The 27,994-nt window shown below is 33.7% G+C and overlaps 3 protein-coding genes across 9 annotated transcripts; 2 read left to right on the forward strand and 1 right to left on the reverse strand.

Moving 5' to 3' along the window:
- Positions 1-575: 575 nt before the first annotated feature.
- Positions 576-5,759, forward strand: LOC147293288 (protein argonaute MEL1-like). Of its 3 annotated transcripts, none has more exons than XM_086233244.1 (14): positions 576-661; positions 826-1,004; positions 1,579-1,650; positions 1,766-1,817; positions 1,953-2,119; positions 2,283-2,401; positions 3,112-3,335; positions 3,660-3,703; positions 3,868-4,034; positions 4,167-4,316; positions 4,415-4,548; positions 4,642-4,751; positions 5,129-5,229; positions 5,379-5,759. In XM_086233244.1, the coding sequence occupies exons 7-11, from the start codon at positions 3,248-3,250 to the stop codon at positions 4,491-4,493; spliced, it is 528 nt and encodes a 175-aa protein (XP_086089370.1). In that variant the 5' UTR covers positions 576-661; positions 826-1,004; positions 1,579-1,650; positions 1,766-1,817; positions 1,953-2,119; positions 2,283-2,401; positions 3,112-3,247; the 3' UTR covers positions 4,494-4,548; positions 4,642-4,751; positions 5,129-5,229; positions 5,379-5,759. The 3 variants fall into 3 exon arrangements, with proteins under 3 accessions (XP_086089370.1, XP_086089368.1, XP_086089369.1); XM_086233242.1 differs by having other exon boundaries at positions 2,006-2,119; XM_086233243.1 differs by lacking the exons at positions 576-661; positions 826-1,004 and having other exon boundaries at positions 1,012-1,650; positions 2,006-2,119.
- Positions 5,760-13,093: 7,334 nt separating this feature from the next.
- Positions 13,094-21,517, forward strand: EMB2777 (Sas10/U3 ribonucleoprotein (Utp) family protein). 4 transcript variants are annotated; one of them, XM_086231881.1, is made up of 17 exons: positions 13,095-13,348; positions 13,580-13,702; positions 13,955-14,046; positions 14,438-14,504; positions 15,074-15,222; positions 15,445-15,591; positions 15,771-15,910; positions 16,536-16,623; positions 18,346-18,525; positions 19,238-19,393; positions 19,485-19,562; positions 19,695-19,834; positions 19,916-20,042; positions 20,497-20,750; positions 20,909-20,978; positions 21,069-21,137; positions 21,267-21,517. In XM_086231881.1, the coding sequence occupies exons 2-17, from the start codon at positions 13,591-13,593 to the stop codon at positions 21,396-21,398; spliced, it is 2,001 nt and encodes a 666-aa protein (XP_086088007.1). In that variant the 5' UTR covers positions 13,095-13,348; positions 13,580-13,590; the 3' UTR covers positions 21,399-21,517. The 4 variants fall into 4 exon arrangements, with proteins under 4 accessions (XP_086088008.1, XP_086088009.1, XP_086088007.1 ...); XM_086231882.1 differs by having other exon boundaries at positions 13,094-13,702; positions 19,485-19,541; XM_086231880.1 differs by having other exon boundaries at positions 13,095-13,702.
- A 2,547-nt stretch (positions 21,518-24,064) lies between these two features.
- Positions 24,065-27,904, reverse strand: LOC147293290 (cell division control protein 2 homolog). Of its 2 annotated transcripts, none has more exons than XM_086231474.1 (9): positions 27,679-27,904; positions 26,843-26,876; positions 26,552-26,730; positions 26,036-26,156; positions 25,307-25,474; positions 24,719-24,882; positions 24,513-24,596; positions 24,377-24,430; positions 24,065-24,240 (listed from the first exon to the last, which is right to left on the reverse strand). In XM_086231474.1, exons 2-8 carry the CDS (start codon positions 26,864-26,866, stop codon positions 24,409-24,411), a joined length of 762 nt encoding a protein of 253 aa, XP_086087600.1. In that variant the 5' UTR covers positions 26,867-26,876; positions 27,679-27,904; the 3' UTR covers positions 24,065-24,240; positions 24,377-24,408. The 2 variants fall into 2 exon arrangements, with proteins under 2 accessions (XP_086087600.1, XP_086087599.1); XM_086231473.1 differs by having other exon boundaries at positions 26,843-26,908.
- Between the last annotated feature and the right edge of the window lie 90 nt (positions 27,905-27,994).

A 27,994-nucleotide genomic window follows, 5' to 3' on the forward strand; every position in this document is an offset into this window, starting at 1 on the left:
CTGATATATATAATATTTTATAAATCACCAAGTTTTTCAATATGATATCTTAAGTTTTTCAATTTACTTAACTATTCATTAAAAGTGATATCTAAAGTAAAAAACTGATCGCAAGCTTAGTGCCAAGAAAAAAGGCGCTACTGTTCATAGAACTTAATTTTTTTTTTTTGCCTAAAACAGAACTCAAAACACGACCTACACTCACTTCTGTGACTCTGATAGAGCCACATCCAGACACACTCACACTCTCTCTTTCATCGCTACCTCCTTCATCTCGACGATCTCCTTCATCGCTAGGTACTCCTCTCATCGATCTCCTTCTACTCTCTATTTCTCTCTTTTGTTTCTCACTCAAGCCCTTACTCCTCTCATCTCTCTCAACAAAACCTAGGTCAACCTGATATCAGCTCGTCTCTTTTCTATGCGAATCCCTGGGGTTAGATTTCTTCCATCTCTCTCTCTCTCTGTTCTCTCTTTCTCTTCTTCTTTCACCGTTTCTTTACTTCCCTCTATATCTCTCCTTTTCGCAATCCTTATCTCTCTTTCTGAAAACCTAGGTCAAATCTATAGTGAGAATTTGAAGCCCTGGTACCTACGAACAACCTGGAAAGAAAGTGTCGTTCATCATCTCCGGTACCTGCGCCGTCACCCTGAGCTTCAGGTTACTCATCTATTAATTTCTTATTTATTTTCTTTTAGGTTTTGTTGATACGGCCTGGAACGTTGGGGTTTCCATACTTCATTTGTTTTTTATTTTTGTGATTCAATTTGGTTTGTGATTTTATTAGTTAATTTTTCTATTTAATACATTTGAGATTACTTTAGGGTTTATGACTCTAGGCGTGGGAGGACAGAGGTGGTTCCTGTTGAGATTACTTGCATCCTGTATTTGTTTGACAATGTTCAGCGGGAACAAGCCAAGTTGAAGACAGCATTCACAATGGTTATTACAAGTTGAACAATGGCAAGTTGAAGATTGAAAGTTGGCATTGTTGTCTTCACAGGTAAGCTTACATTTTGTTTAATATAAAATGTCTTGTTAGATCTAGATTGCTGGGATGATATTTTCATATGTTAATTGTGTAAACTCAAAGTATAATAATCCTCCACTGATCCATCTTGCCAAGTTCCCATGTTCCTTTGAGGTTGCTTTTACTTTTTGAAGCATTATTCAAATATCCAATGCTACAGCACCAATCAAGTTGTTATGGATCTATTGATATACTCAAGTTGTTATGGATGTAGAATGAAATCAATTTGGTATTTGTTCATGTCATAGAAAGCATTTGGAGCTAATTTGTTTGGTAAAGATCAACCCCATGCTATGTAGTGTTTAAGCTAGAAAGTACTTCATCATCCTAGATTCCAGCGGTAAATCCATTTCTTATTCTTTGTTGTAAGATAATTATTTGTGAATGATTTTCCAGTCTGACCTACAAGTTGAATTCCCATGAAAACAAAATAGCATAATTAATTGGGTAGTAATGACTAGTTATGTTGTTTGTCTCGTACTTTCCCTAACCAAAATAGGAGTGAAAAACAAAAGATAAATGTATTATGTATTTTTTTTTTGTTCAGGTTAGGAATAACCCTGCTGCATTGCTTGCTTTATGCTGGTAGTATTGGGCTTCTGATGGGTTAGGATCCAAGGTATTATTTGCTCACTCTATTTATACTCTCTAAATTGTGTCGTATTTCACCTATTTCTTTTTGGTAGGTTTTTCCTTTTTAAATTGTTGAACATTCCCTGTTTGGCTTTCCTCAGGATATGGTTCTTCTTCCTTACAAGGATAGGATTTGACCTTGATGGTAATCGGGTATGTGTAACAATCTGTAGACCATTTTTTTGTTGTTTACTTGGGTTCAAGTAGGAAAAATGACATGGTTATTATTCATAAGAAAATACAATCTCATATTGTGTATTGTTGTATATAACCTTTTAAGTTATATAGGTTAATTGTCTTGTCTGCCGCCTATTGCTGTTACTGTTGCCACTGTGTTCTAGAAAGCTACAAAGTGGTCAGAGCGAAAGGAGGCTGTTGCAGAGCTAACCAAGCTTGCTTCAACTAAAAGAATATCCCCTGGTGATTTTACAGAAATCTGTCTGACGTTAAAGAAGGTACTTATTTATTTTTAGTTGAACAAACTATTTTCATCTTCCAACCTCAACATTGTCCTTTGTCAATTGCATTTCCAATGTAACAGTACAGCTGATCTACCACATAAATGATTTTTTTATCCTCTACAATCCCTTTCTCGCAATGCCTATCTTTTTCCCGCAGCTCATAACAGATGTGAACATAGCTATTGCAATTGAAGCCATCTAAGCTATTGGAAATCTTGCCAAGGGTTTAAGAACTCATTTTTCTGGGAGTTCACATTTCTATTGCCAGGTTTACTTGTAAGTTTGTTTGCTTACTTTTTACCTTAGGAAAGGAAGGAGCATTTATTGGTATAATTTGTTCTAAGAATAATATGACAAATTTTAAACCCTCTCCAATGTTTCAACTGTAAAATCAAAGCTCCTATAAAAATCTGTACAAATCAAAGTGATTAAATGAATTGGTGTGTGGTAATTAAAGCATATGGTTACCTTTTTTTCAACTAATTTCCTAATCATTTTTGAGGTAGATGGTTCTTTACATGTTGAGTTGAGGTTTTGTTTAAGCCCCGATTTGAAAGAATCCATTGAGAGTATGTATAAAGGTCAACTATAATTTTTCTTCCTGATGCTATTACATACATGGTTTCTTATATATGATATTTTGTAATTTTGATCTATCTGAAGTAATGAATATAGTCCTCTCCCCTGAGGTTGGAGTCTCCACAACCAAGAAATTAAGAAACAATATGTTGAGAAAGAAATAACTAAATTCTTTTTACTTTATTCTACATTCTCTTAAGGAGGCCCTTAGAAATTATTATAGAAGCCTAGTGCTTTATCTAATGACATAACCAAATTCAAAATTTTTGATGTTTAATGATTTATTTTTTCTTATGTTTGTGTAGCAGACAGTTCTCATTCGAGTGGGTAGTTGTCCTATGAATCAGTTCATTGTGCTGATATAACTTTATTTCTCACATATTATATTTTTTGTTTACTTAATGCAGGGATTAAATATGCAACAAGGTTTTCAAGAAACTTTCGAAGATGTTTGGTGTTGTCAATACTTGAGGGAAAAAGAACTCTCAAAACATACACATTCAGATTTCTCCTTGTGGTAAAAGTGCTACTCGGAGTTGTAGGATGAAACCCAATTTAAAAGCAACTCTAAACCACCCATCTTCTCATTGTATCTCAAATTCTGATACTCAGCTTTTCCACCGAGTCACTGGTACACTACCTTTCTTAGCTTCTTTTACTCATTCTGAATTTGTTTTTTTTTTTTCTTCTTTTTCTTTATGGAATTACTTGTTTATGGACTATGGTCATCTATATTTTTTGTGTGTGTGTGTGTGTTTTCATAACCAATACATCAATGATGTTGCTTCTATTTTCCTCCCCTGTTAAAAAAATATGCTTGAAAGTGGCATTTAGATTTGGTTATTTATTTATTGTTTTCAGCCTTGTATTTTACTAACAAGTTCAGTGCCTGAATGTAACCACTCTTTGATATAAGTCCACTCTTTGATCAACCTACATGGCAGCTCGTTTTCAGCAAGGAAAAAGCGATCGTGTTTTCTTGGTGCCTTACAATTCTGGGTAAGGGTGTTTAGATGATTAACTGACTTTCTTGAACCTTTTTTATGCCTGCCATTTATTCATGCATGCTAATTATAGTGCTACCCTTTTTGAAGGTCGCATTGGATGCTGACCATAATTACTGAAGATAAACATTGTACTGTTTGCATAAATGTTTACTGAAGATAAACATTGTTCGTATGTACTCTGAGTCACATTTGGGCAAGAGAATGCCGGCCTATGATGGCAGGAAAAGCTTATATACAGCTGGGTCATTGCCATTTGATTCAAAGGAGTTTTTGGTTAAGTTACTTGAAAAAGATGGTCGTGCTGGGCCATCAGGTTCAAAGAGGTATTTTCCCAGTGAGGTGTCACCGTGTCACTGCTTGTTTGTCTTTTTGTTTTTCTTTATGTATTTTTTTATAGTTCTTTCTGGGTTTTGAACTTCATTGTATTTGATTGCTCTACTCATTTAAACCTGCAGGAAGGATAGAGAGTTTAAGGTGGCTGTCAAATTGGCCAATAAGCCTGACATTTATCAACTACAACAGTTCTTACTCAGCAGACACCTCGAAATGCCTCAAGAGGCTATACAAGTTCTTGATGTTGTTCTTAGGGCCACACCATCTGAAAAGTAACGTCTCTATTTGTTAAAAATGTGTAGTTTTTTGTTTTAAATTTTTATGACTTGGTTTTCTCACTATTGTTTGAATTTTGTATTTTCTTGCACAGGTACACTGTTGTCGGGAGGTCATTTTTCTCCACTGAGCTTGGGCAGCCAGGCAACCTTGGGGATGGTCTGGAATACTAGAGAGGATTTTACCAAAGTCTGAGGCCAACCCAGCTGGGGCTGTCGCTCAATGTTGGTAAGGCTTCTACCTACATTTCCCTGTCTTAAGAATTATTCTAAGTCAAGCAATAAAAATGACTTGGCTTCGTGTTCTGTTTCAATGTTGCAGATGTATCTGCCAGATCTTTTTATGATCCCATCCTGGTGACTGAATTTCTTGCTAAGCATTTTAACTATTAAGATATGTCCAGGCCTTTGCCTTAGCGTGATTGTATTAAGGTATTCACCATTTTCCTGTTACTCACCATAAATTGCCTGCTAATTTTCTGAATGTGAAGGACAAGTTATTCATAACATTTATAGGTTATATTATAAGCTGAATATGTTAACATGAAGATATATTGAATTTCCCCATGTAATCGGTTGTTGTATGCATTTTGTTTTCAAGGCTATTCTGTGAGTGCAAACCTCTTATTGTGAATGATTTTGACTTGGTGCCTTTTTGAATATCACTTCCTGTGAATTACATTGCAAATATCCACGAAGATAATATTCTCGCCTTGTGCTATCTTCTCACTTTTGTCTGTCCAGAAGTATTTACTTGTGTATCTTTCTTTCTTTTGACAAAACTGACTGTGACATTCTAATACTTACAGGTGAAGAAAGTCTTGAAGGGGGTAAAGGTGGTACCGAGTTATAGGCAAAATGGGTCTTACAGAATCACGGGGCTTTCTGCACGACCCTTGAGCCAACTGACGTGAGTATTGTACTGTTTGCATAAATGTTTATTTCCCACCGTGTTAGTTATGTGAATTTGCACAAGCTAGCTGCAAGCATTATTTTAGTATGAGCAAGCTTTACGCTACCTTACTATTGAGCTAATGCAATTTTCCTTTGTGTTTTCAGTGGAGCAAATCGAAGATCAAGCGATGTAGTTAGACCAAAGACCAAATTGATGATGTTCGAGAAGAATGGGGTGACTTTGTTAACTTGAATTATGTGTAGGCTTAGGTATATGTGGTGATGGCTGGATGTGCCATTTTGTGGATATTATAGAACTTAGATCAATTAATTTAAATGCTGCCATGCCCATATTTTGTAAAGGGAAATGGGGAATTGCATGCCTACTGCCTAGTTTTTTGGGAAAATGCATGCCTAGCCTACTGCCTAATAGTTTTTGTAAAGGGTAGTTTTAAGTGATGCCTAGCCTAGCTAGCTTAGACATATTTGAAGGAAGGGATAGTTAGAGATGATGAGATCTCCCCCTAATTTTTGTGATATGACAACTTTTGGGTCCTTTGAAATATATGACATTTGATGAATGGAATGGATTGTTGAATGAAATGAATCAGTTTAGCTTATCTGTGCAGGTAAAATTGGCCACTAAATAAATATGCCCTGGATGGTTCAATGTTGTTAACCAATTATTTCAATTTTCTGAAAATAAATTCGATATCAATACAGGTGTCACATAATTCTAATTTCGAAATATATTAGATCAATTCTAATATAAAAACTGAAATGGTATAGAGAATAGATATCTATTTTGGGAAAATAAACTGATACTAATCATGGCTTCATAATCAGTTCTACAATAAAAACACATATAATAGATGTTTACGATATCCGTTTTATCACCAATACCGATATCTATGGAAATATTTATATCAGTTTTATACTTTTAAAACATATAAGTCAAATATACGATATCATTTTTTATCACCAATACCGATATTTATGAAAATATGTATACCAGTTTCATACTCTTGAAACATATAATTCACATATATGATATCAGTTCTTATAAAAAATAACGATATCTATAAGAATATGAATACCAATTTCATATTTCAAACACATATAATTCACATATCAAATATCATTTATGAGAACTAATATCGATGTCTATGATACAGTGTATACCAGTTCCATAATTCAAGAACATATAAGTCTGATCTAAGATATCTGTTCTTATACACAATACAGATGTCTATGGAAATAATTATACCAGTTATACGATTAAAACACATATTATTAATGTATATGATATCAGTTATAAATATAATACTGATATAATATATTATAAATATATCATTTATTGCGTTTTTAACCATCCGGGAAGGAAAAATATATCGCATTTAAAAAAGGAACTGATTTAAAAACCTCTATAGATATCAGTTCAAAACTGATATGTAAACTAATGAGAATAGATATCACGCTTTCCTATATCGAATTTTAGGGGCCTTAGATATCAGTAAATTACTGATATGTATGAGCTTTTTTGTAGTAGTGATGCTTCGCACGGGCATTCATAACAATGTAATACCTTGTGTAGGCCTTCTATAACTTTAATGATTAATTCTTCTAGAAGATTTAGGGACTTGAACTTAAGGTCACAAGTTATGTTACCTTTACTCTCAAACCCATCACAATAAATGTAATAATCATAGCATGTTATAATAATTGAAAATCACACACACACACACACACAAAAGTTCATAGTCAGGAATGTAGGATAAATCGCTCTACCTGGAATCCAATGCTCTTCACATATTCTCTTACACATCCTATGCATCTCATCCGTCTTGAATCCATTGCCTTTTTGGTAAAATTTTATTTACTCGCAAATATACGAATCTAGTAGTATATTAACGAGGTCGAACCTCAAGGAGTGATGAAAAACGATACACTAAACTTAAACTTAAGTTAATTTAAAACTAACCTAGTTTGAAAATTTTGTTGTTTTGTGAGACAACTTAAAACAAAATGCAACTAAATTAAAAAACAAATAAAGTAGATGAAAAGAGAATAAAGTAAGTAAAGGTGCAAGAAATTAAATATTAAATCTAGAAATGAAAATAACAACTTTTTAGTTATAGAAGCTAAACAATGGTATAAGAACCAAGGTTAGGATTCCACACCACTTATGAACATATTAAATGAGATTTTTAGTAATTTCCCCTTAAAAGAGGGCACCCAAGAGTCACTTGATGCCTTCTTACAAAGATAAATATGAATTAAGCACAAAAGTTGAAGATTTATATGGTAGATCTTGATTTTGCTTAGAAAATACAAACTTTAAGCAACTCAAGTAAACTAAAACTAAGGAACAACTAGAGTTCAAAAAGTTTATGTTTAAAACAATTAACCATAAAGCTAAAATGTGGAAAGACGATCTAACAACCCATAATATATGACATTATGGGTGAAAGATGATCTCTTTCTCATTTTAATATCAAAATCTAGAGCTTGTAGGATCTTAAACAAGGAGAAAATTAACATAAAGATCTCATTTAATAATGTTCATGATGGTGCTTCTTCCTTACCTTGGTAAGGGGGTTTAGTGACCACCCATGATGTTATATCTTAAATAAAAATAAACAAATAAATAAATGAGCATGAAATTTAAAGAACAATAAAATAAATAACACTACTAACAATAAAGTAAAGAACTACATAAAATAAAAGACATAAAGTAAATAAAAGATTAGGAGAAGAGAGAATATGACATAATATTAAAGTTAACCATAAAATAAAGAACTACATAAAATAAAAGGCATAAAATAAATAGAAGATTAGAGAAGAGTGACATAATATTAAAATTGCATTAATCAAAATGCAAGAAAATTATATTCCTATTCTCTCTCAAACATCATAGCCAAATGGCTTGAGAGAGAAATCCTAAGAGAATACTAGAAAAGGCAGCAAATTAAATTCTAGAGTAAAAGATGTGGTAAAGGGGCTGAATGCTTTCTTTTATAGGCAAATACTAGGGCTAGTCATGAAGAAAGGATCAGCACAAAAGGCTGCTGCAAGGCTGGAAATATCTAGAATTTCTGCCACATGTCGCAAAATGATTGGCTGAGGGGGATATTTGTGAAAGGAGAGATGCGGAAGGAAGACGTTGGAGAAAGGCTGCGCACAGCTGCAAGAGGTGCCACGTGTCGCCTGCTGGTTGGAGGAGGAGTTGATTAATCAAATGCAGCAACAACATTTGCACGGAAGAAGGTGCAGCGTCTTCCGTGCAGCGGCTTGGAGCTGGCTGAGTTGCGGCTGCATGGGAAGACGTGAGAGAGAGAAGAGAAGGGAACGGCTGGCTCGGCTTGGCTGTGAGCTTGGCTTGCGGCTGGCATGGGGAGGCGTGCATTAGAAAGCTGGAGGATTGTGCTGTTGGGCGGAAAAGAAAAAGAGAGGCATTGGGTTGATTGATGTTGTGCCACGTGTCGTCGTGGTATTGGCTGGAGCCAATATTAATCAAACCATTTGATTTGGGCGGAAGTGTGGTTGTGACTCTTCAGTTTCCATTTGAATTGGGCCGGGCCAGCTGCTTCTTCTTTTGGGCTTCAGTTTCTCCACTTGGGCTGGGCTTGTTCTTCTTCCTTTATTTGTTTTGGGCTTTTGTTTTCATTTTCTTTAATTAAGCCTACAAAATTAAAATAAACTAATTAACAAAAATAAAATCTAATAGACAGTTAAATAAAACTTATTAAATTATACGAATTAAGACAAAACCTAATAAAACCCACTAATTAATTAAATAATAAAAATAAGAATTTACAACACTAAAAATGCTCAAAGATATAGACAAAAATATATGATTTTAAGGATAAAATATGTATATAAATTAAGCTCAACAGCCTTCTTGTCACGTCATAAAGAAATCATTCGGTAACTGGTGTTCCTACTATCCGACAATACGACAACTTAGTCAAAAGTTAAGTTCAACACAATCTCGTTATGAACCATCCTTTTAGGTCACACGTCCCTAAAAACTCTAGTTCTAAGTAGACTAAACTCTACTTTTTAGAGTTTCTAAGTTTCAAGTTTTATCTCAAAGTCAAACTACTTGACTAATTGCTTTAATTCAAAGTAATTCTACAAATTAATTTAGGTTAGAATAAATCAAACCTAAGTACTATCCAAGTATTTAATTAATTAGTATTTCTCCAAAATATTTCACTAATTAATTAAGCTCGAATAATAGCTTAAATCTAACTTAATCTCTACAATAGAAACTTGTTAAGTCTAGCACGTTATTAGCTTTAAATTAAATCTCTAAATTAAGGTTACAACTAATCATGCTTAATTAACCAAATAAATTAAGCAATTAAATCTCCAAAATAAACCTAGACATGTTTAATTAATAAATAAATCCTACTTAATTAATCTAAGCATGCAACCTAATATTAAAGCCTAAGAAAAATAAATAAAGCAGAAATATTAAAATATTTACCCAGTTGTAGACCTCCAAAGCTAGACTCCAACTCTAGGACTTCTCCTCATTGGCAAGCTTTCCAAAGAAAACTTTTAAACTATGAGAATTTTCTTCCATTTTGGTATGTCTCTTCTTAGAGGGACTTCCAAAAAAACCAAGGAGTGAATAACTCTAACTTCACTTGGTGGTACAAGTGAAAACGAGGTATAAGGGTATTTATTTATAGGCATAAGAGGGTGGGAAGAAGTTGTAAGTTTCTGATGTGGGACAAAATGCACTAAAACATATTAACACTAGTGTAGAAACCGAACCGGGTCTGGGAGGGAAAACGTACGAATCTAAAATTCAGGTATTTTGTGAGACAAAATAGGTATAAGAGGCGCGTCAATGGGCGATCCGGCTGGGGGTCAAACGGGTCAACATGCAGGTCAAAGAAACCCAACCGGTTGTGACTGGTTGCTCCAAAAATGGACGGTCGAGATTAGGAAGGCTTTAATGAGGGCGACCGGCTAAGATTTGATTATGGGTTAGGCTTCTGTGTGGTGCAGTGCACCCTTCCCTGCGTGCACTCGTTGCGTCAGCGCCTGCTGGGTGCCTTGTCAGACAAGCCGGCCAATGGCGTCGCGCCACGCGGTGCCTTGTTTGCCTAGTCAGCATCCAATTTAATTTTTTTTTTCCTATTTTCTCTAATTTTTTCTACTTCGAAAATTCACCAAAAATAGTTTGGGACTCCAAATAATTCTCTGAAAAATTTTACAGAATCGTCTCACTAAGTACTAATTTCCTATAGCCTCAAAATAGTCAAATCACTTCAAAAAAAATTATGAAAAATCCTCCTCTCATAATTTAATTCTGAAAAATGTAAATAAATAAAATAATCACTAAACTCTTGAATTTCTTTTTCCAAAATTCACTTCCACACAACTAAACTCTAGAATCATAACCAAGGGTCTAAGTTAGTTCAAACAAAGTTAAGGAAAACTTTAATTCCTTTAAATAAACCTTAAGAACAAGGTTGAAAAACTTAAGTAATAAAATTATCATAAGCAGAAAATTCAGGGTGTTATATTTTTATAAACATTTTATACTCATTTTAGATAATAAAATTAATATTAACCTAGCTATATTTTTATTTTAGATCCTAAAATATAGTTTATATAACCCTATGGCCTATATTCTATATATATAATAATGTTTTAGTATATAATTTTAATTATACCCTATATAATAAAATTAGTATATTCTATATACTCTATATAGTCTATACACTTTACCATATATATACGTATTATAATTCTATGGTATAGTATATATATATATATATATTGTATATGGTATATGCCCTATACTCTAAACCATAAACTCTATCCTATACACAAGAAGTAAAATTTCGGTTTTGAGGAAATTTTCGATGGAAATTTCGATTAAAATTTCGATTTCAACAAAATTAGACAAAAACGACGAAAATTGCTATTAAAATACAGAAATTTTGAATAAAACTTTATTATATGTTTATTTAACATATGATCTACTACGTTGATAAAACAATATTCAAAAAACTAAATTATATAGTAGGTTTCATATGATATAAGATGATATAGACTGAACTGTCAAAAATAATGTATCAAAATTCTGTCTTTTTTATTTTACCACTTTGATTTTGCCTAGTTATTTAAACATAAAAAAAATAATAATAATAAACAAAACCAACTGTTTTGTTACTTTTGTACCTAAGCTTATAAGCCAAAAATTTGATAATTTTGAGATTTCTAATTTTTATTATTATAAAAAATATGTTTTTTTTTTTTTTGAAAAAACCACACATGGACAGTACATTTTTTATTTTCACTTTATTCTTTGCCAAGGCTCCTGACTCCTGAATACTGATGGACAAAAACTTTGTTAACAATTTTTTTTTTTTTATAAATTATGATTCAATTAATTGGGACCACACACTCTGCACCAAAAATGTATTAGAAGTTAATCATGCATACCCCCTACCCCATGACACGCTCATTCTCTCTCCTCCCTCTCTCTTTCTCTTTCTTTTTCTTTTTCTTCTTTCTGGCGAATCTGGCTTCTCTTTCAGCCCCTTTTTTTTTTTTTTTTCTTCTTCTCCTCCTTTCTGGCTTTCTCTTTCAGCCTTCTTTTTTTCTTCATCTCCTTTCTTTCATTTATCTCAATTAGTCCATCCCCCGTGCTTCTCTCTCTCTCTCTCTCTCTCTCTCTCTCTCTCTCTCTCTCTCTCTCGACATCTCAATCCCAGCCCATCCTCATCTCGCCCCTGCTGCCAAAACCCAGTCTCTCCTTTCTTCCTCCCTCCTCCACGGCCTCAGCCTCCCTAAACCCATAAATCTCACCCAGTGAAAATTTCGCCGAAATTTTGAAGAAATATTCCAAAATTAAAATGAAAATTATATGGTATTGTGATAAAATTTCGCCCTCTCCAAAAAACGAAATTTTCCTCCTTGCCTATACACTATAATAAGTTAAAACTTAAAACCTAAGCATACAATTCTAATTTCTAAATCTGAAACCCTATACACTTAGGTCCCGTTTGGTATTGTTTTTAAAATTGGAAAAACGCTTTCTGATTAATAAAAGCGTTTTTGGTTGAGTTTGACAGAAATAAATAGAAGTGCTTATGAGTTATAAAAGCGCTTTTAAGTGGTTTTTTGAGAAGCACCTGTTAAACATTTTAATTTTTTATAAAAATTTATATGTGCTTATGAGCAGAAGCGCTTCCAATAAAAACGATACTGATTATAAGCGCTTCTAAAAAGCAGTGCCAAACGGACCCTAAATCTAATGTTATATATATCTAACATTGTTTATGCATATATAGTTATATATAAATTTATATAAAGATAATTTATGAACTAGTTAGTAGTTTCATAAACTAGTTTGTCCAACCAAACCCCAATTTGCCTAAATCCCAATATGCTCAAACCCTAAACCAAAATTAATTTCCCAAACCCTTAAACATATGTTTTATAAAAATTATAGAACATATGTAAATACAATGAAAAATCCAAATCTAAACTCCAAACCAAACAACTAAAACGCAAAATGACAAAACTCAGAAATTTAATTAAATTATAAAACATGTAAATGTAATAAAAGGGCCCGTTTGGCACTGCTTTTAAAATTGTCAAAAGCGCTTTCAAATTAGTAAAAGCGCTTTTGATAGCGTTTGGCAAAAATAATTAGAAGTGCTTTTGAGTTATAAAAGCACTTTTAAGGGATTTTTTGAGAAGCACCTGACAGGTGCTTTCTCAAGAAGCACTTTCAAGTGCTTTTGCATAAACAACTTATAAGTTTTATAAAAATTTATATGTGCTTCTTAACATAAGCGCTTCTTCGAAACCCCAATCTAAACCCCAAACCAGACAACTAAAACACAAGTGAGGCAGTGACCCAGTACTCTGGAAACCTCCGTACTCTCTCTCTCTCTCTCTCTCTCTCTCTCAGTCTCTCTGTCTCAGACTCTCTGAGTCTCTCGCGCCGCGTCGCCGCCCTCTCTCTCTCACTCACCTCGCAGCTCTCAGTCACTCATCTCTCTCATCTCTGATCTCTCACTCTGTCAGACTGTCATCTCTCATCTCTCTCAGTCTCTCAGTCTCTCGCCTCTCATCTCTCATCTCTGTCGAAGACTCTCTAGGTTATTCATATACTGTTATTCTTTTTTGGATGGAATTCTGTATTGTTCGTATGCTCTGTCTTATCCTTTTATTTATTGATGCTCTGTAATTCTGGGAGTGATTTGTTTTCGAATCTTGAGAGGCTTACGCCTTGCCTTTGAAAACATTGGGTCACTTAGAAGTTAGCACAGGGAAACCCAACACCTATAACTAATCTTCATACATGTTTTGATTGTTGATCTTATTGGAAGGTTTCGAGAGAATGGGTAAGAGAGGAAAGAGTCAGATGAAAGGCAATGGAAAACTTAATAAGAGAAAGCTCCGTGACGAACACGATGCCATTGAAGATGACATGGATGATGAAATTGATGCCTGTATGTTAGTTAATTCACTGATTACTTTTTTACTTTTTATTTCTTGTGAAATTTATTTTCTGGCACTGACAATTGAGTTAGTTTTGTTTCGTACTTTCAAAGTTTCTATATATTTTGAGTTGTTTAGATTATTTTTTGTGAAAATTATCTTCGGACTTTTTTAAATGTTTATTCTATCATCCCATGTAATTGGAGATAATTCTTAGTTGGAAAAGAAAGTCATAGATTTTGCTTATATTTTTTTGGTTTCAGTTCACAAACAAAGAGATATTGTTCCTCTGGACATTAATGAAGACGTTGGGGAATCTGATGAAGATAACGAGCAACCCATCTTTGATATTGAGGTTTTCTTTTTGTACTATTTCCCTTTCATCAAGTTTTAATAGTTGCTACAGAGTTATTTAAACCCTTCAGTAATTTAATATCTTCTAGTTAGAGTGATGCAGATTGCAGAATCAAATTTTTAGTTGCTAGAATATGCTTTTCATGTAATTTTGCTCTTGATTCAATTGTTATGTTTTCTTCATTCCATTTATTGTTTTTCTAATTTGGGGGAGTTGAAATAACTTTGTGTTCTGATAAATAGTTTAGTTTTCGTCTTTCCGATGAATTTTATGAAAAAGGAATTTGGATATGAACTTCTGAGTTTGATTTTCATCCCCCTTTTTTTGAAGTAATTATTGATATTTGTATCTTTATTTTTTCTGAAGATAGTAAGGCTAATACTGTTTACAGAATATTAATGATGGTGACGACGATGAAGATGATGATGAAACCCTGGATACTGGCTTTGCTGCAAAAAGTAAGGAATGGTTTACGATCTTTTGATTTGTTTGATTTCATAGTTCCTTGTTGAGTACTACCATAATATAGCTTAGGATTTTTATTTAAAAAATTTTGATTTCAAGTTATCAAGCCAAAAAGAAAAAACTTATTTTGAAAAGTGAGAATCAGTATATTTTTTTTGGATTCTATAGAGTATTTGACCTTATAGAGATATTTCACAAGTTCACAACATTTAAGAAGAATTTATGAATTATATGTGAAATAGGAACTTTGTTTTGGAATTTTAGGAGCTGTGTTTTGTCACCAGATTGAGTGCATATAGAGAAATTCACATAATATGTTATTGTTCAATCTAGATTCATTGTATGGATGCTTATATCTATATCATTTGAAATACCTTGGTTCAAACTTCATTATTTGACTTTGACACTTTCTTCTTTTGGGTGTAAAATCATTATGTTTAATTATGTAATTACTACTGGAAACTCCTCTTGCTTATCACTCTTGTGGTTCTTACAAACTATATGAGCACACCTGGTTTGAAATTACATAATTGCTCATGGCTTACTTATGTATTGGTTGTAGTTGTTAAGCAGCAAAAGTTCTTAAGGGCAAAGTTTGGTGGAGTTGAGGATGAAATGCACAATGATGATGAAGAAGATGAGGAAGAACAGATGCCTGTATGGGGAGGAAGGAAGCCCCATTATCATGGTGCTGATAATCGTGATTTTGAGGTGAGGACTGGTACTTTAATTGCTAAACTTCTCTCTCTCCCCTTCCTCTCCCTCTATTCATGTATGTATGTGTAACTATTAATTTACGCTGACCATTTTCTTGTGATGTTTTTTCTTCCCTTCCAAATTCTATCAAATTTGCATAACTGGATTTCTATGTGCTTGTTTTAATATTACTTTGGGATTGTTTTTAAATCATTTTTTCTTTTTTGATTGATGAAGCTACAATCAAGCGATGATGAATCTGCTGAAGAGGAGGAGGCAGAAGTGTTGAGGATGCAGAGAGAAAGGGAAAAATCATCAACACGGGAAGACTTTGGGCTTGAGGATATATGTCAAGATGAGAGTGATAGGGAATTAACTTTGGAGGTGAGGTTTGCACACAAAGTTGTTACTTTGGTTTTGTTAAGTCATTGGCTCTCTTGAATCTCTCCTTGTGATGGGGAATGATGGCTAAACTTAATAAGTTAATGTTTTCTGTTCAAAGAGGGATTATGATGTACAGTTTCTTTCATTTGACATGTCATTAAATTCCTTTATTTCTACAGGAAATTTCAGTTACTGGAAAAAGAACAAAAAAGTGTCCAGTGGGATTAGAAGTGACAGATGACATGGGTACAGCTTATGAGGAGGTCAAGAAAGATTTGAATGCTTTATCAAAGGAGGAGAAAATGGATGTTTTATACAAGTAAGGTCTTACATTTTACATTTTTTTTTTATTATAGTATATGCATTCAGATGAGTTTAGCTTTATATGTATTCTGATAAGTTGTCTCTATATGCATTCTTATAAGGGTATACATGTTTTATCTCTATGCATTTTGGTATAACGATAATTTTTTTTTGTCTGATTCATTCTCATCAAAGTTGAACAGTCACCTAACAAATTAAACAAATCAATAATGCTTTGGTTCCATAAAAATATAGTGTAAGTTCTGTTTTAAGGAAATCCTCTGTTTTAAGAAATCCAGGAAGATTGAAGGATCAACTGTAGTCTGCAGGGAAAAAGCATCAACTTTTTTTCATAGGTTGTGTATGCGTTTATATTTGACACTTTTAGACTTGTTTTACTTTTTGGTTGCTAAGAGAAGTTTGATTTTTTTTTTTTTTCCTGTGCCATGTATTGTGTTGCTTTACAAATGCTCTTAAACTCAATCCATTGCCTTTCATCATTTGTAGATGCACATATCTCTCTCTCTCTCTCTCTCTCTCTCTCTTTCTCTCTCTCTCTCTCTTTAGATTTATAGTTTTATTCTAGGACTTTGTATTTTATGATTTAGTTTTCTTAGTTAGCATTTTTTTTTTTCCTACAGTTCTGCACCGGAATTAGTTGGTTTGCTGTCAGAGCTGAATGATGCACTTGAAGAGCTTGAAAGCAAAGTTAATCCACTTTTGAGCAAGGTAGTGTTCATTCTTTTTAATTTTTTATCATCATTTTGTAGTGTTATTGCATGCTTCTTTTGGTAGTACTCTGAGTGCTAATGGTATCATTTTTTTTTCATTGTTGACATCTTTGCATGGAGGGTTTGTAGGAAGAGTAATTTAGAAATTTTAAGGATAATTTTGTGTCTGATTTTTTGACTGGGTTGTAGTTGGTTTTGTGTGTCTTTGGCTGTTTCTTTTGACATTTTATTTTGTTGGACTTCTTGTCCATTCTCTTATGTACTATTTTTTTCTCTTCAATAAAATTCTTGTTTGGTATAAAAGTCTTTTGTGTCTGATTTGGTGTATATGGACAGAAATGATGTGGTGGTTTAAAAGGATGGATTATTCTTCTTATGCATTGAAACTAAGTGCTTTCCTGGAGAAGCACTTGGTAGGTGCCTGCTCAAGAAGCGCTTTCAAGTGAATATGCAGGAAGCACATGGGCTTATAATGCAATTTTTCATTTTTCAGGTGCTTTAACAAAAGCACTACTAAGGGTCTGCTTAGGACTACTTTTGCACAAAGCGCTTTTAGTCAGTAGCCCTTTTGTTACTAGCGCTTTTGTTAGAAGCACATATAAAATATCATAAAAAATCTGAGCGCTTCTGACATACTTGAAAGCTCTTCATGAGGAATCACCTATCAGATACTTTTCCAGGAAGCACTTGAAGTGCTTCTGTCATCCCAAAAAGTACTTTTGTTTGTTTCTGCCAAAATTGTATAAAGCAAGTTTCTTGTTTAGTTATCTGAAAACGTTTCTCACACTGCCAAAAGAACCCCCAAACAGACCCTAAAAAAACTGCTACTGAGTAAAAGCGCTCCGTATAGAAACATGCCCTAAATTTTTTAGGGTGTCATTCTTATGGGCAACAACTTCTTCTCCCATGTCTCCTTTCTTCTTCTAGGCTTTACAATTTTGTTACTTTTTTTATTCTCTTATTTATTTGTTCTGTACTTGTGTTCATGGGTCACACTGCCTTTGGCCTTTTGGTTTTAATAATAGTTAATTGTGCCTAGAAGTAAGATGTTTCTTGTCTGCATTGTGAATCTATACAAAATAGAACAGTTTAATCATTTTTAGCTTTACTCCCAGATGTCTTGGCCCCAAAATTTATGTCCATTATAAAAGAAAAAGATTTTAATGATTCTATTTCATTTTTCCTATATTACCTTTAACTTCAGTATAATTTATATTCTATGCTAAGACCAAACCTATAATGGCAATTTTGGAATATCAAAACTGAAGATATGGAATGTTCATGCATATATTGATTATCCTTCTAAGTTGTTCCCTCTTCAAAGCATTGGTCTATCTAAGGCGGTACACATTTTTTTTTATTTGCAGCTGCACATGTATGATGGTGTGGGTCCTTTTAAGGAGTTATTGTGTTTAGATAATTCATTTGTCATCCATGTATTTGGAATTCCTTTGGGCTTTAATTATGCTCTTATGGTTTCAATATTTGATATCAGAATGCTCTAAACCATTCATTAGGTTTCTTCTGATTGTCCAAAATATTATGATTAATTTGTAAAATTGGTCCCTTAATCCCATCACTCAAGACGGGTGTTATCCACATTTATTATTTATTTTTAAGTTTTGAGTGTCGTTTTTTCTCATAGTTACACACAGATGTGATGAAGTATTTGGTTGTTGACTTGGTGTTATGTATTGTTATATTTTCATGTTTTATGAAGGTTAAAAATGGGGAGGTCATGATGGAAGGAGGAATGCACTATTTAGAGGTCAAGCAGCTTCTTCTGCTGGCCTATTGCCAAGCAATTACATTCTACCTTCTTCTAAAGTCTGAAGGCCAACCAGTTCGTGATCATCCTGTACTTGCTCGCCTCATAGAGATCAAGAGTTTATTGGATAAGGTCTTCTTTTTTCCTCTAAGACCCCCCTCTCCCTCTTTTTTCTTTCCCCAAGTGATTTGCTCCCAAGTAGGCATCATTTACTTGCAAGGCCTTCTAGAGATCAACTTATTGTATTGGCTAATCTATCGGTCATGGCTTGTTGATTGATTGGCCAAGAAATTTTCGTGTGTCACCTGAACCGGCTTGTATAAACACATGTGTGCATACATATACATATAATGCAATGTGCTTTTACTCCCAATTCCCAAAGAATACTTTATATTTATTTCCTTCATTTATAAACATCAAAAGCCTGCTGAGCTCAATGGATATTTCACTAATATGGCGTGTATTTACATTCATTGCAACTTTAAATAGATGGATCTAATTGTTAATTTGTTATCTTCAAATGTCTGTTTTGTTGGTTTTGATGGAACTGCCTTTGTATTTATTGCAAAAAGAATGACTTGCAACTGAGTTTTGGTATTGTTTACAATTGGAACTGGTTGGTGGAAAAAGGAAAATGAATTGCACCACTTGGGTTGAATTTCAGCTTTTCCCAAATTGGTTGCTTCAGATAAGTTTAATCTATTGCCCATGAAAGTAAAGGTTCTGCTTTTTTCTTTTGCTCTTAATTTGTGCAGAAGCAGAAGTAGAGTAGTGGTTTATGTGAGGTGTAAACTGATGCTTTTGTTGTTCGAAGATAGGAGCTAATGTGTGTTTAACTTAACAGATGAAGCAACTTGATGGGAATCTTCCATCTGATCTTGAGGAAATTCTCAACAAGTATAATGAGGTGGAAGCAGTAGTGAAATCAGGTGAAGTTAATGCTTTTGCTAAAGGGTACAGGCCTCCACTTGCCTCAGTTGAAGCAGAAGAAGCAGCTGTGGTAGTTCTTACTTTAATCTGTATTTCAGCAGTGTACAAAATATAGTTTTTGAGTAATGATCTCTTGAGTGATTCATGCTTTAACACTGTAGTTGCATGACATTGCTGAGTTGGAAAAGGTGGAATCTTTGAAGGATAATGAGAAAAAGGTCCAAAAACAAAAATGTCAGGTATATCATACATGACATATTGTTAAATAGTTTCACATTCTCGATTCTGTATCTTTCCTGGATCTGATATTTTCTTTTGGGACACAAAAAGATTATCAATTTGTCTAATGTGGACCTCTTAATATGTGGCAGAATGATGAAGTTGGTGTACAGAGCATGAAAATGTTGAAAGTAAGAGCTGCCCTTGAGGAAACATTGAAGCAGAAGGGTGTCTTCAGTTCCATCCCTCTGAAAACTGATAAACCCCGAAAACTTCTGAAGCCATTGAATGGGTATCACTTTGCTCCATACATCCTTATCTATACTTGTACCTACACTGGGAGGACTAACTTGACCAACATGGAATTGAACAGGAAGCTTGAGTCATACGATGATTTTGATGATGACGCTGTAAATGTTGAAGGGGCCTTCCATGGATTGACTAATGGTCATGCAAGTAAAATTTCCAAACTTGTTGTGGCTAATCCAAATAAGTCCAAGGTACAAACCTCAATACTGTCCTCCTAATCCGTACTTGTTTTTTAACTGCTTCTTTCTCTGGATATATATATATATATATATATATGCAACTTAATGAATTTATACGATTCATCGCAAATCATTGCACCTCATTTTTCCTCGAGAGGTTCGAACAGGAAATAAATTTCTACATTTCCACGCCCCAACTGTATTGCATCTGGATATTGATTTACTAGATTTGGTGTTCTACATTTTGTGGAGAATGCAATCCAAACATTAGTTGACTAGTTGTTCTATGTCAACATATCAATATAAAATCATGATTCAGGATAACCTGATATGGTTTCTACCCAAAAAGGAAAAAAGGATAAATCTGATGTGGTTGGTCATAATGCTATGTCAATATGATTATTAAAATAATATTTGGATGCCGGTTTTTTTTTTTTTTTTTTTTTCTTTTTCTCTTTATGAGAAGGTTATATCAGGTGATGATGATTTACCTAGGAGAGATGATATTGGAGAAAGGCGGAGAAAACATGAGCTCCGAGTACTGGCAGGAGCTGGAATCAAGTCTGAGGATGATGCTGGAGATGAAAATGGCACTATTTCAGATGAAGAAGATGTTGAGATGGAGGATAGTGAAACAGGGGGTTCAGAAGATGAATTTTACAAACAAGTGAAACAAAGCCGAGCTGCAAAACTTGCTGCCAAAGCTGAGATTTATTCAAGGTGTATATTTCATTTTGGTTAATTGTTTTAGTTTTTAATTTGGTTAATTACGTCAATCCTGATATGCTTTGCATTTTGTAGTATATTTAGTCATTGTTGGTTTTAAGACTGGTTATTGTTGGTAATTTGTGTTTGCGAAATATGCTTTGCTTCTGCAGGTCCTCCACAGTTCCATCTTTCCCCGAAATTGAAACTACTGTCGATGGGAAACGCCATATTACTTATCAGGTTAACATGACCCCACTATGTCTTTTCTCATATGATCTTTGATTATTTAATATCTACCATTGTCTCTTGGTTCACCAAATTTCACTGCAGATGGAGAAGAACAGAGGGCTTACTCGTGCTCGCAAGAAGTTGATCAAGAATCCAAGAAAGAAATACAAGGTATTTTCATCAAGATACTTATACCTTTGATGCTGCACGTTACTAAATTGTTTCTTTGTTAATTAATCTCTCTCTCTCTCTCTCTCTCTCTCTCTCTCTCTCTCTCTCTCTCTCTCTCTCACTGTGCAGCTAAAGCACCAGAAAGCAGTGGAGCGTCGGAAAGGACAGGTACGAGCAGTCAAGAAGCCTATTGGTCCCTACGGTGGGGAGGCATCTGGAATCAATGCAGGAATCAGTCGGAGCATCAGATTCAAGAACTAATTTGTTGTTGCCTTTTATTTATTATTTCCCTTCACAATACTGATCTGCATCATTATGAGTGTATGTTATTAAGTAAATTTTGTGTTACAATTTTGATCTAGTCATATAATTCTTTAATATAGTTGAACAGTTTGATGTTTAGAAAGCGACTGATTTTTGCACTTCCAGATTTAACTCTCTTGCTATGGCCTCTGTATAAAGTATGATGCAACGGGGGGTGTTGTTCTTGTAAAGACTTGAGAGTACCTACTATTTTTTGTTGGCTTCGGATCGAAATTTGGGACTCGTAAGTACGATAAAGTAATGGCAGCGCATTTACTCCCACCTTTAAGGCTTTGGGTCTTCTCTTCATATTTGACCTCTTTTGTAATTTTTTTTAAAAGGAGCAAAATAAAACAACAGTTTGAGTTCGATTTCTTTGAATTGGATAAGTTAAACTTGGTTTGGTGCTCAAGATTGAATTGGGTAAGTTTAACTTGTTAGGCTTTCAAAACAAAAATAACTCACTAGATTCAAGTTACATTGAAGAAAGAAATGGAGGGTAACTAATAAACCTTGGAAGGAAGAAGTAGAAGGAAGATGGTGAATCAGTCACGAGGGGATGTCATCGTGGGGATCAGATGAAGTAAGTTTTTCTAATGACTAATCCATCTTATTTAACTTGGACAAAAGTTAGAAGTTAGTATGTATTTCTTTCTTCAATATACCTTGAGTTAAAATTAGTCATTAGATATGCAGTGCATTTATTGATAGTGAGCTCAATTTTGTTAGAAAAATGTATTCTAATTATTATAAAACCTATGATAAAGAGCATAATAAAATAACTTTTCTGTATAACACCTCATGTGCACTTAGCGTCTTTTTTTTAGGACAATTTGTGTCTTTTTTTTTATAAGAAGGGTTTGTTTATCATTAGGTTGACTTTTTTAACATTTGGTAACATTAGGTAGGTTTATTTAACAGTGGTGTAAAAACGGAGTTTAAAATTATTTACTTAAATATTTTAATGTGTCAATTACAGAAAAATAATTAAAATAAATATCACTATACCAATAACTAGTTAAATAAATGTCATTTTTATATTACTTATTCCTTTAAAGACTATAGGAAAAACCTCTTTCTTAATACAAAGAGATCTTCCTTGGAGAAAACCAACCAACCCTTCAAGAACATCTACAAACAACCTGACAATTGAGAGGAGGAAATCTCCCTATAAGGCGGAAGGTGTCGAAATGTAGTTTTATATTTTCAAATTGGAAAAAAATTTGGTGCCTCAAATCATGTGCCTTAATATGGACTAGAGATCACAGATAATAAAATATAGGCTCAAGTTCAAATTAAACACTCAATTATGGGGTGAATTTTATCGAGATTCACGAATTAATAAATTTAAAAAAAAAATTTCACAAATTAACGTCTAAATTGAAAAAAATATTTCCATTTTCTTAACCGATAATTTTGGGGTTAAATGCTAATGTGGCCACCATGATATGACATGTTCAATAACGTGACATCAGCTTGGCAATTTTCACCCCTAGTACACAATATGCAGCATGTTCACATCCAATGGGAACTGTATCAGTGGGCTGAAAATAGGAGGGGTGGTGGGCACGTGCCACATATTGGGTTATTAGGGGTGAAAATTGCCAAGCTGGTGCTACGACATTGAATATGTCATGTCATGGGTGGCCACACTGGCATTTAATCCCAAAATTAACAATTTAGCAAACATAAATACATTTTTCAATTTAAAAGTTAATTTGTGGATGTTTATGAAATATTTATTAATTTGTGGACCTAGTTGAAATTTTTTTTTGGTGATAAGACCTAGTTGAAATTCACCCCATAGTTGGTGTTTAATTTGAACTTGAGCCTAAAATATCTATATATAGATATATATATATATAGTAGAAATAAATAAAAAAATTGGGCATGCATCTCGGGCTACAGCCCATGCTCTCCAATTAATGGCTCCACCCGCCTTAATTAAATACCCTAGACCTCCCCTGTGCATGCCAATGTGGAATACCAATTAGGGGTATCATTGTATCACCATTCACCATAGAAATGAACAGAGCGTCATGCATATTTCATTATTTTGTGGAACTATCATTTTAGCAGGAATGTGTGAGAGGTCTATTAGATGTGGGTTGGTGGATAGGTGGGTTAGGCTGTTTTATGGACTTGTTGGAGATTAAGGCATCAAGTTTGTTTCTAGTACATAGATTGATCGTTTAACACCCAAAATCAAAGAGTTCAACTCTAAAACGAAATTTTATTTCATTAAGAAAAAAATCTAAGTCAAACACAAATACATTCAATCCTAAGTTCCTAACAAACTAGCCTGCAGTAGGTGTAGAACAAAACAAAATAACTCACATACCCTAACATAACTTTTAACTCAATAAAATAACACATAAATAAATAAAATCAACAACTACAAATATATAAAATAAAACAATTAAAAAACCAAATCACATCCCCGGCCAAAAAAAAAAAACCAAATCACATAATTGAACAATCATCTCATAAGAATCCTCTATTATTCCCTTTAGGCCGTAAGAACAATCTTATGTTTGACCAAAAAAAGAACAGTCTTATGTTTCACCAAAAAAGAACAATCTTATGCAACAGCAGTTGTTGCAAAACAAGCAAGGAACATCCACTAGTTAAAAGTTTCTATGTATTGAAGGCAGAGTCCAGAATAGAAATGTACGAAAAGAAACAAAAGAATATTAGAATCATATCAACACTAGACCTCCGCCAATTAGTTCTTCAAATACTCATGCTCCAGAGCTTCTTCTGCAGAAATTCTTCTACTTGGATCCAAGCAAAGAAGTTTCTGAAAAACAAAATGCTTTAGTTTAGTAATCTGCATGTGTTTATGAATGAATGAATATGTACCATGCATGACCAATACACACAAAAGTATATAGGATATATATATAAGATTCAAGTTAAATTTTGGAGCAACTCACAGACAGCAGATCCTTTCCGTTTGCGTCAAGCCTCAGGACCAAAGTTCCCAAATCCTACAAGGACATGGCAGTAGAATTTAAGTATATATATGTATATGCAAAATTTATATACAAAGAAATTACAAACATAAGTTACCTTAGGTACACAGAAAACCCATTCGGAAAATTCTCTAATGAAGTTACCCCAGGCCAATTGTCTTCATTAGGTGTACCCATAGTACTAACACATACAAAGAAATTGAGGGCATTAGTGCCATACAAGAAGAGAACTTGAGTAAAACCTTGCCACTCCAAATTTGAAAATTTAAGTAATAATTAAGAAATTGGCAGCATCAGCGTCACCTGAAAATTTTATGCAGCACATCAATCTCAGATTCGCCTTTAAACAGAGGTTTCAATGTCATCATTTCAGCAAATACACAACCAATTGACCACATGTCAATGGCTGTAGAATAGCGTTCAGAACCAAGCAGGATTTCTGGTGCTCGGTAATCAACTGTCACAACCTGGAAAAAACCACAATTAATAATCTCTTTATGAGGAACAAACTTTTATTGAGTAAGAAAAAGTAAAATCAGGTTCAGATGTCCACTTAATAAAAAATCTAGCTCCTAGAAATGAACCAGAATCAATAAAAAACCATACATATTATATGCACTCTAAGTGGTAGGGAATTGCAGCTACAATCGAAGAGTGTTATCTAATAATAATAAATAATTTGTTACTTGCATTACATTGGTTTCTTCATTATTTCAGCATATTCTATTGTATAAATTTTTTAATTTTAAAATGAAAAACTAAGTATTCTTAACATGTTTTATATAAAAAAATACCATTCAGTTTAAATTTACAACTATTACAGACTGCAACTTAAATCATGTTGAAGGAAACCACCTTCAAACTACAAAAAGATAAAGAGAATGTTAGTACCGTAGGAGTAAGACTTGTTTCAACAGTAAGGAATCCCCTAGCAGACCCAAAATCAGCAATCTTCAGCTCATCACCAGTAATCAACAAATTCTCAGGCTTCAAATCACGATGCAGAACTCCATGAGAATGACAATAAGAGATCCCACAAAGAATCTGCTTCAGAAAACCCTTCAAAAAGAAAAAGATAGAAAACAAAAGAATAAATTGTTCACATGAGATCAGATGATAATAGTCACAAAGCATCGAACTTATAGCATCTTTGACCATTTGGAAGGCAGAAAATTAATTTTGTAGAAAACACTAAGAAATAAAGGTTGAATCAAGAAGCTAACAAGATTGGACCCAAGCACAATGAACAAAAAATAAAGTTTATAGTACCATATTTATATTAGTACTTAGCCAGCGTAGTTATTACTTCTACATGTGCTTGTTTACATTACCATGCTAGAAAGGAGAAAGTCCAGTGCCGTTAAAAACATTTCCTTACCAGTTACCACAAACATGCTAATAACTTCCCATCATTGAGAATGAACGAAAAACTAATTTAATTTGAAAATGGTAAAGAACAAATTGCTTCCTAATATTGTAAACCAATTCTAGAAAATTGTTCACAAATAACCACTCGCAAGTGCTTCTGAATATTTAGGCCAATTCTAGAGCTACGTATACCTAAAATGTAACAATTATCTATCACAAGATATTGTGAATGGTAAATTGTGAAGAGCATACCTTTATCATCCCCAGATCATTATACTTGTCTTTATGCCACACGAAGTGCACATTCATACTCATGGTCATGTGCTCTAAAACCAAATATAGAAAACCCTCATGGACAAATACACCCTCCAACCTGCCAGAAAAAGATGCCATTAGAGAATAAGTCGGAAATATTTCGAATGAGTAAACAAAAAAAATCAAATACTACATACTTATAAGATTACATCATGTGGATGGGACACAAAATGAATTTGTTGCAATAATACCTTAAGAAACAAAAAGTTCTTACCATTTCATCTTAAAATCTGTTATTGTAAAATCTTAACTATCATACACTTGCAATTTATGCGCTTCCCCTAATTAATCAATCTGGATTAAATTAAACACACACCAAAAACAGAACTAAAACTAAAAAAAGCTAAGGCATGTTGCTGCTGGCGCTAACCTGATAGATAATAAGCAAAGGATAAGATCACGCACCTTAACAATATTAGTTGAGGAGGATTTCCATATAGCAGTAAGAAGTACCTGACTATGTTCTTGTGCTGCAACTCATAGAGAATCAGTGATTCTCTGAGCATGTCACGATCAATTTGTTTGTCCTCCAATCGAATTTTCTTCAAAGCAACAGTCTGCTTGGTACGAAGATCGGTGGCCATATCAACAGTGGCATGGGCTCCATCTCCAAGCCATTCCTCAATCATGTACTACAACATAATTTAGTAAAACTTACAAATTTAAAAACATGCTTTCAAACTCGGAAACTGAGGAAAAGTATAAATGAAATAAATCAAACAAAATTCTAAGGGAAACATTTACCCGGTCCATGATGATGTTGTCCATTGTTCAGAAGCTGAGATACAAATTTCAAAAGTCAAGAGGAATCTGAAGGAAAAGGAAACATTTACAAAATCAAATTATACTCTAACAACAGAAAACTAATAAAAGAAACTTAAGGATAAACATTAATTAATGCTTAATTTTCATAATCAGAGCCTTGAAAAGAAGATCTGGATGATTTTAAATCAAAGCTTTTGTCATGATCACATTCCATGAGCTGAGAAATTATAAGATTAAGATTCAATTACAAACAAGAAAAGGCAAAATAATTTGTTCTTTCATCGAAAGTACTCATAATACTACTTGTAAACTGTAATTAGGACTTCCAGTTGATTGATAGAAACAGAAATACTGTTGAATTTGAATTGAAAAAGATTAGAAGAAACAGAAATCTTTTTGAATATTTCAGAGAAACTCAAAACGATTTTGAATCCTTAAACTGAATTAAAATGACTTCGTAACTCAAAATTAATTTACTTAATCCACAAAATTCAACGTCCATGCATGCATTGCATGCTTTTCATTTCTAACATTTTAGTACGTTGCTAAATGCAAACAGTGATTAATTCTAAATGCATAGTGATCGAGATTGCAAGAACCAAAAATCGGAGGAATTGAAAACGACTCTGAATCTAAAACTGTGTTAAATTACCTAGTACTCGAAATTTATTATTCAATCCACGAATTACTTTATTTTCCTCAAGTTTCTCGGTATCCAAACACACGGTGAGTAATTCTAAATGCATAGAACAGTGATCGATGTACAGTACACATGCAACACAGAGCAAATAGTTAGGGTTTTGTTTCTCGATTACCTCAAATTTTTTTTCTTTGCTTCTCGTCTCGATCTTCTACTTGAATATTGGAGTTGAGGTAAATGAGAGAATTGAAAAAGGAGAGAGGTGTGTGGCGGTTTTATACGGAAAGTTTTTGGAGGGAAAAGCCCTGTTACTGTTACTCTTACAGTTACAGAATTACCCATTCTGTTATATGCCGCTAACTGTGTCCCTCGTCTCTCTTCTCTCTTCGCTCTTCGCTCTTCGCTCTTCTCTCTATTGCTTCCGAATTGAGGCTTCGGTCTCGATTGGGGAAGAACTTACATAAAACAGAAGCTATATTAATACCACAATT

Source organism: Dryas octopetala, chromosome 2 (genome assembly GCF_963921425.1).
Source record: "Dryas octopetala chromosome 2, drDryOcto1.1, whole genome shotgun sequence".
Taxonomy (NCBI): Eukaryota; Viridiplantae; Streptophyta; class Magnoliopsida; order Rosales; family Rosaceae; genus Dryas; species Dryas octopetala.

Coding starts and splice junctions, on each gene's coding strand:
- LOC147293290 (XM_086231474.1), bottom strand. CDS start 26,866: ATGGACAACATCATCATGGACCGG. Junction 26,731..26,842: donor ACAACATCATCATGGACCGG/GTAAATGTTTCC, acceptor ATTATGTTGTAG/TACATGATTGAGGAATGGCT. Junction 26,157..26,551: donor CAGCACAAGAACATAGTCAG/GTACTTCTTACT, acceptor TTTTTCTGGCAG/GTTGGAGGGTGTATTTGTCC.
- LOC147293288 (XM_086233244.1), top strand. CDS start 3,248: ATGAAACCCAATTTAAAAGCAACTCTAAACCACCCATCTTCTCATTGT. Junction 3,336..3,659: donor GCTTTTCCACCGAGTCACTG/GTACACTACCTT, acceptor GCTCGTTTTCAG/CAAGGAAAAAGCGATCGTGT. Junction 3,704..3,867: donor TTGGTGCCTTACAATTCTGG/GTAAGGGTGTTT, acceptor TGTTTACTGAAG/ATAAACATTGTTCGTATGTA.
- EMB2777 (XM_086231880.1), top strand. CDS start 13,591: ATGGGTAAGAGAGGAAAGAGTCAGATGAAAGGCAATGGAAAACTTAAT. Junction 14,505..15,073: donor TACTGGCTTTGCTGCAAAAA/GTAAGGAATGGT, acceptor TATTGGTTGTAG/TTGTTAAGCAGCAAAAGTTC. Junction 18,526..19,237: donor TCAAGAGTTTATTGGATAAG/GTCTTCTTTTTT, acceptor TTAACTTAACAG/ATGAAGCAACTTGATGGGAA.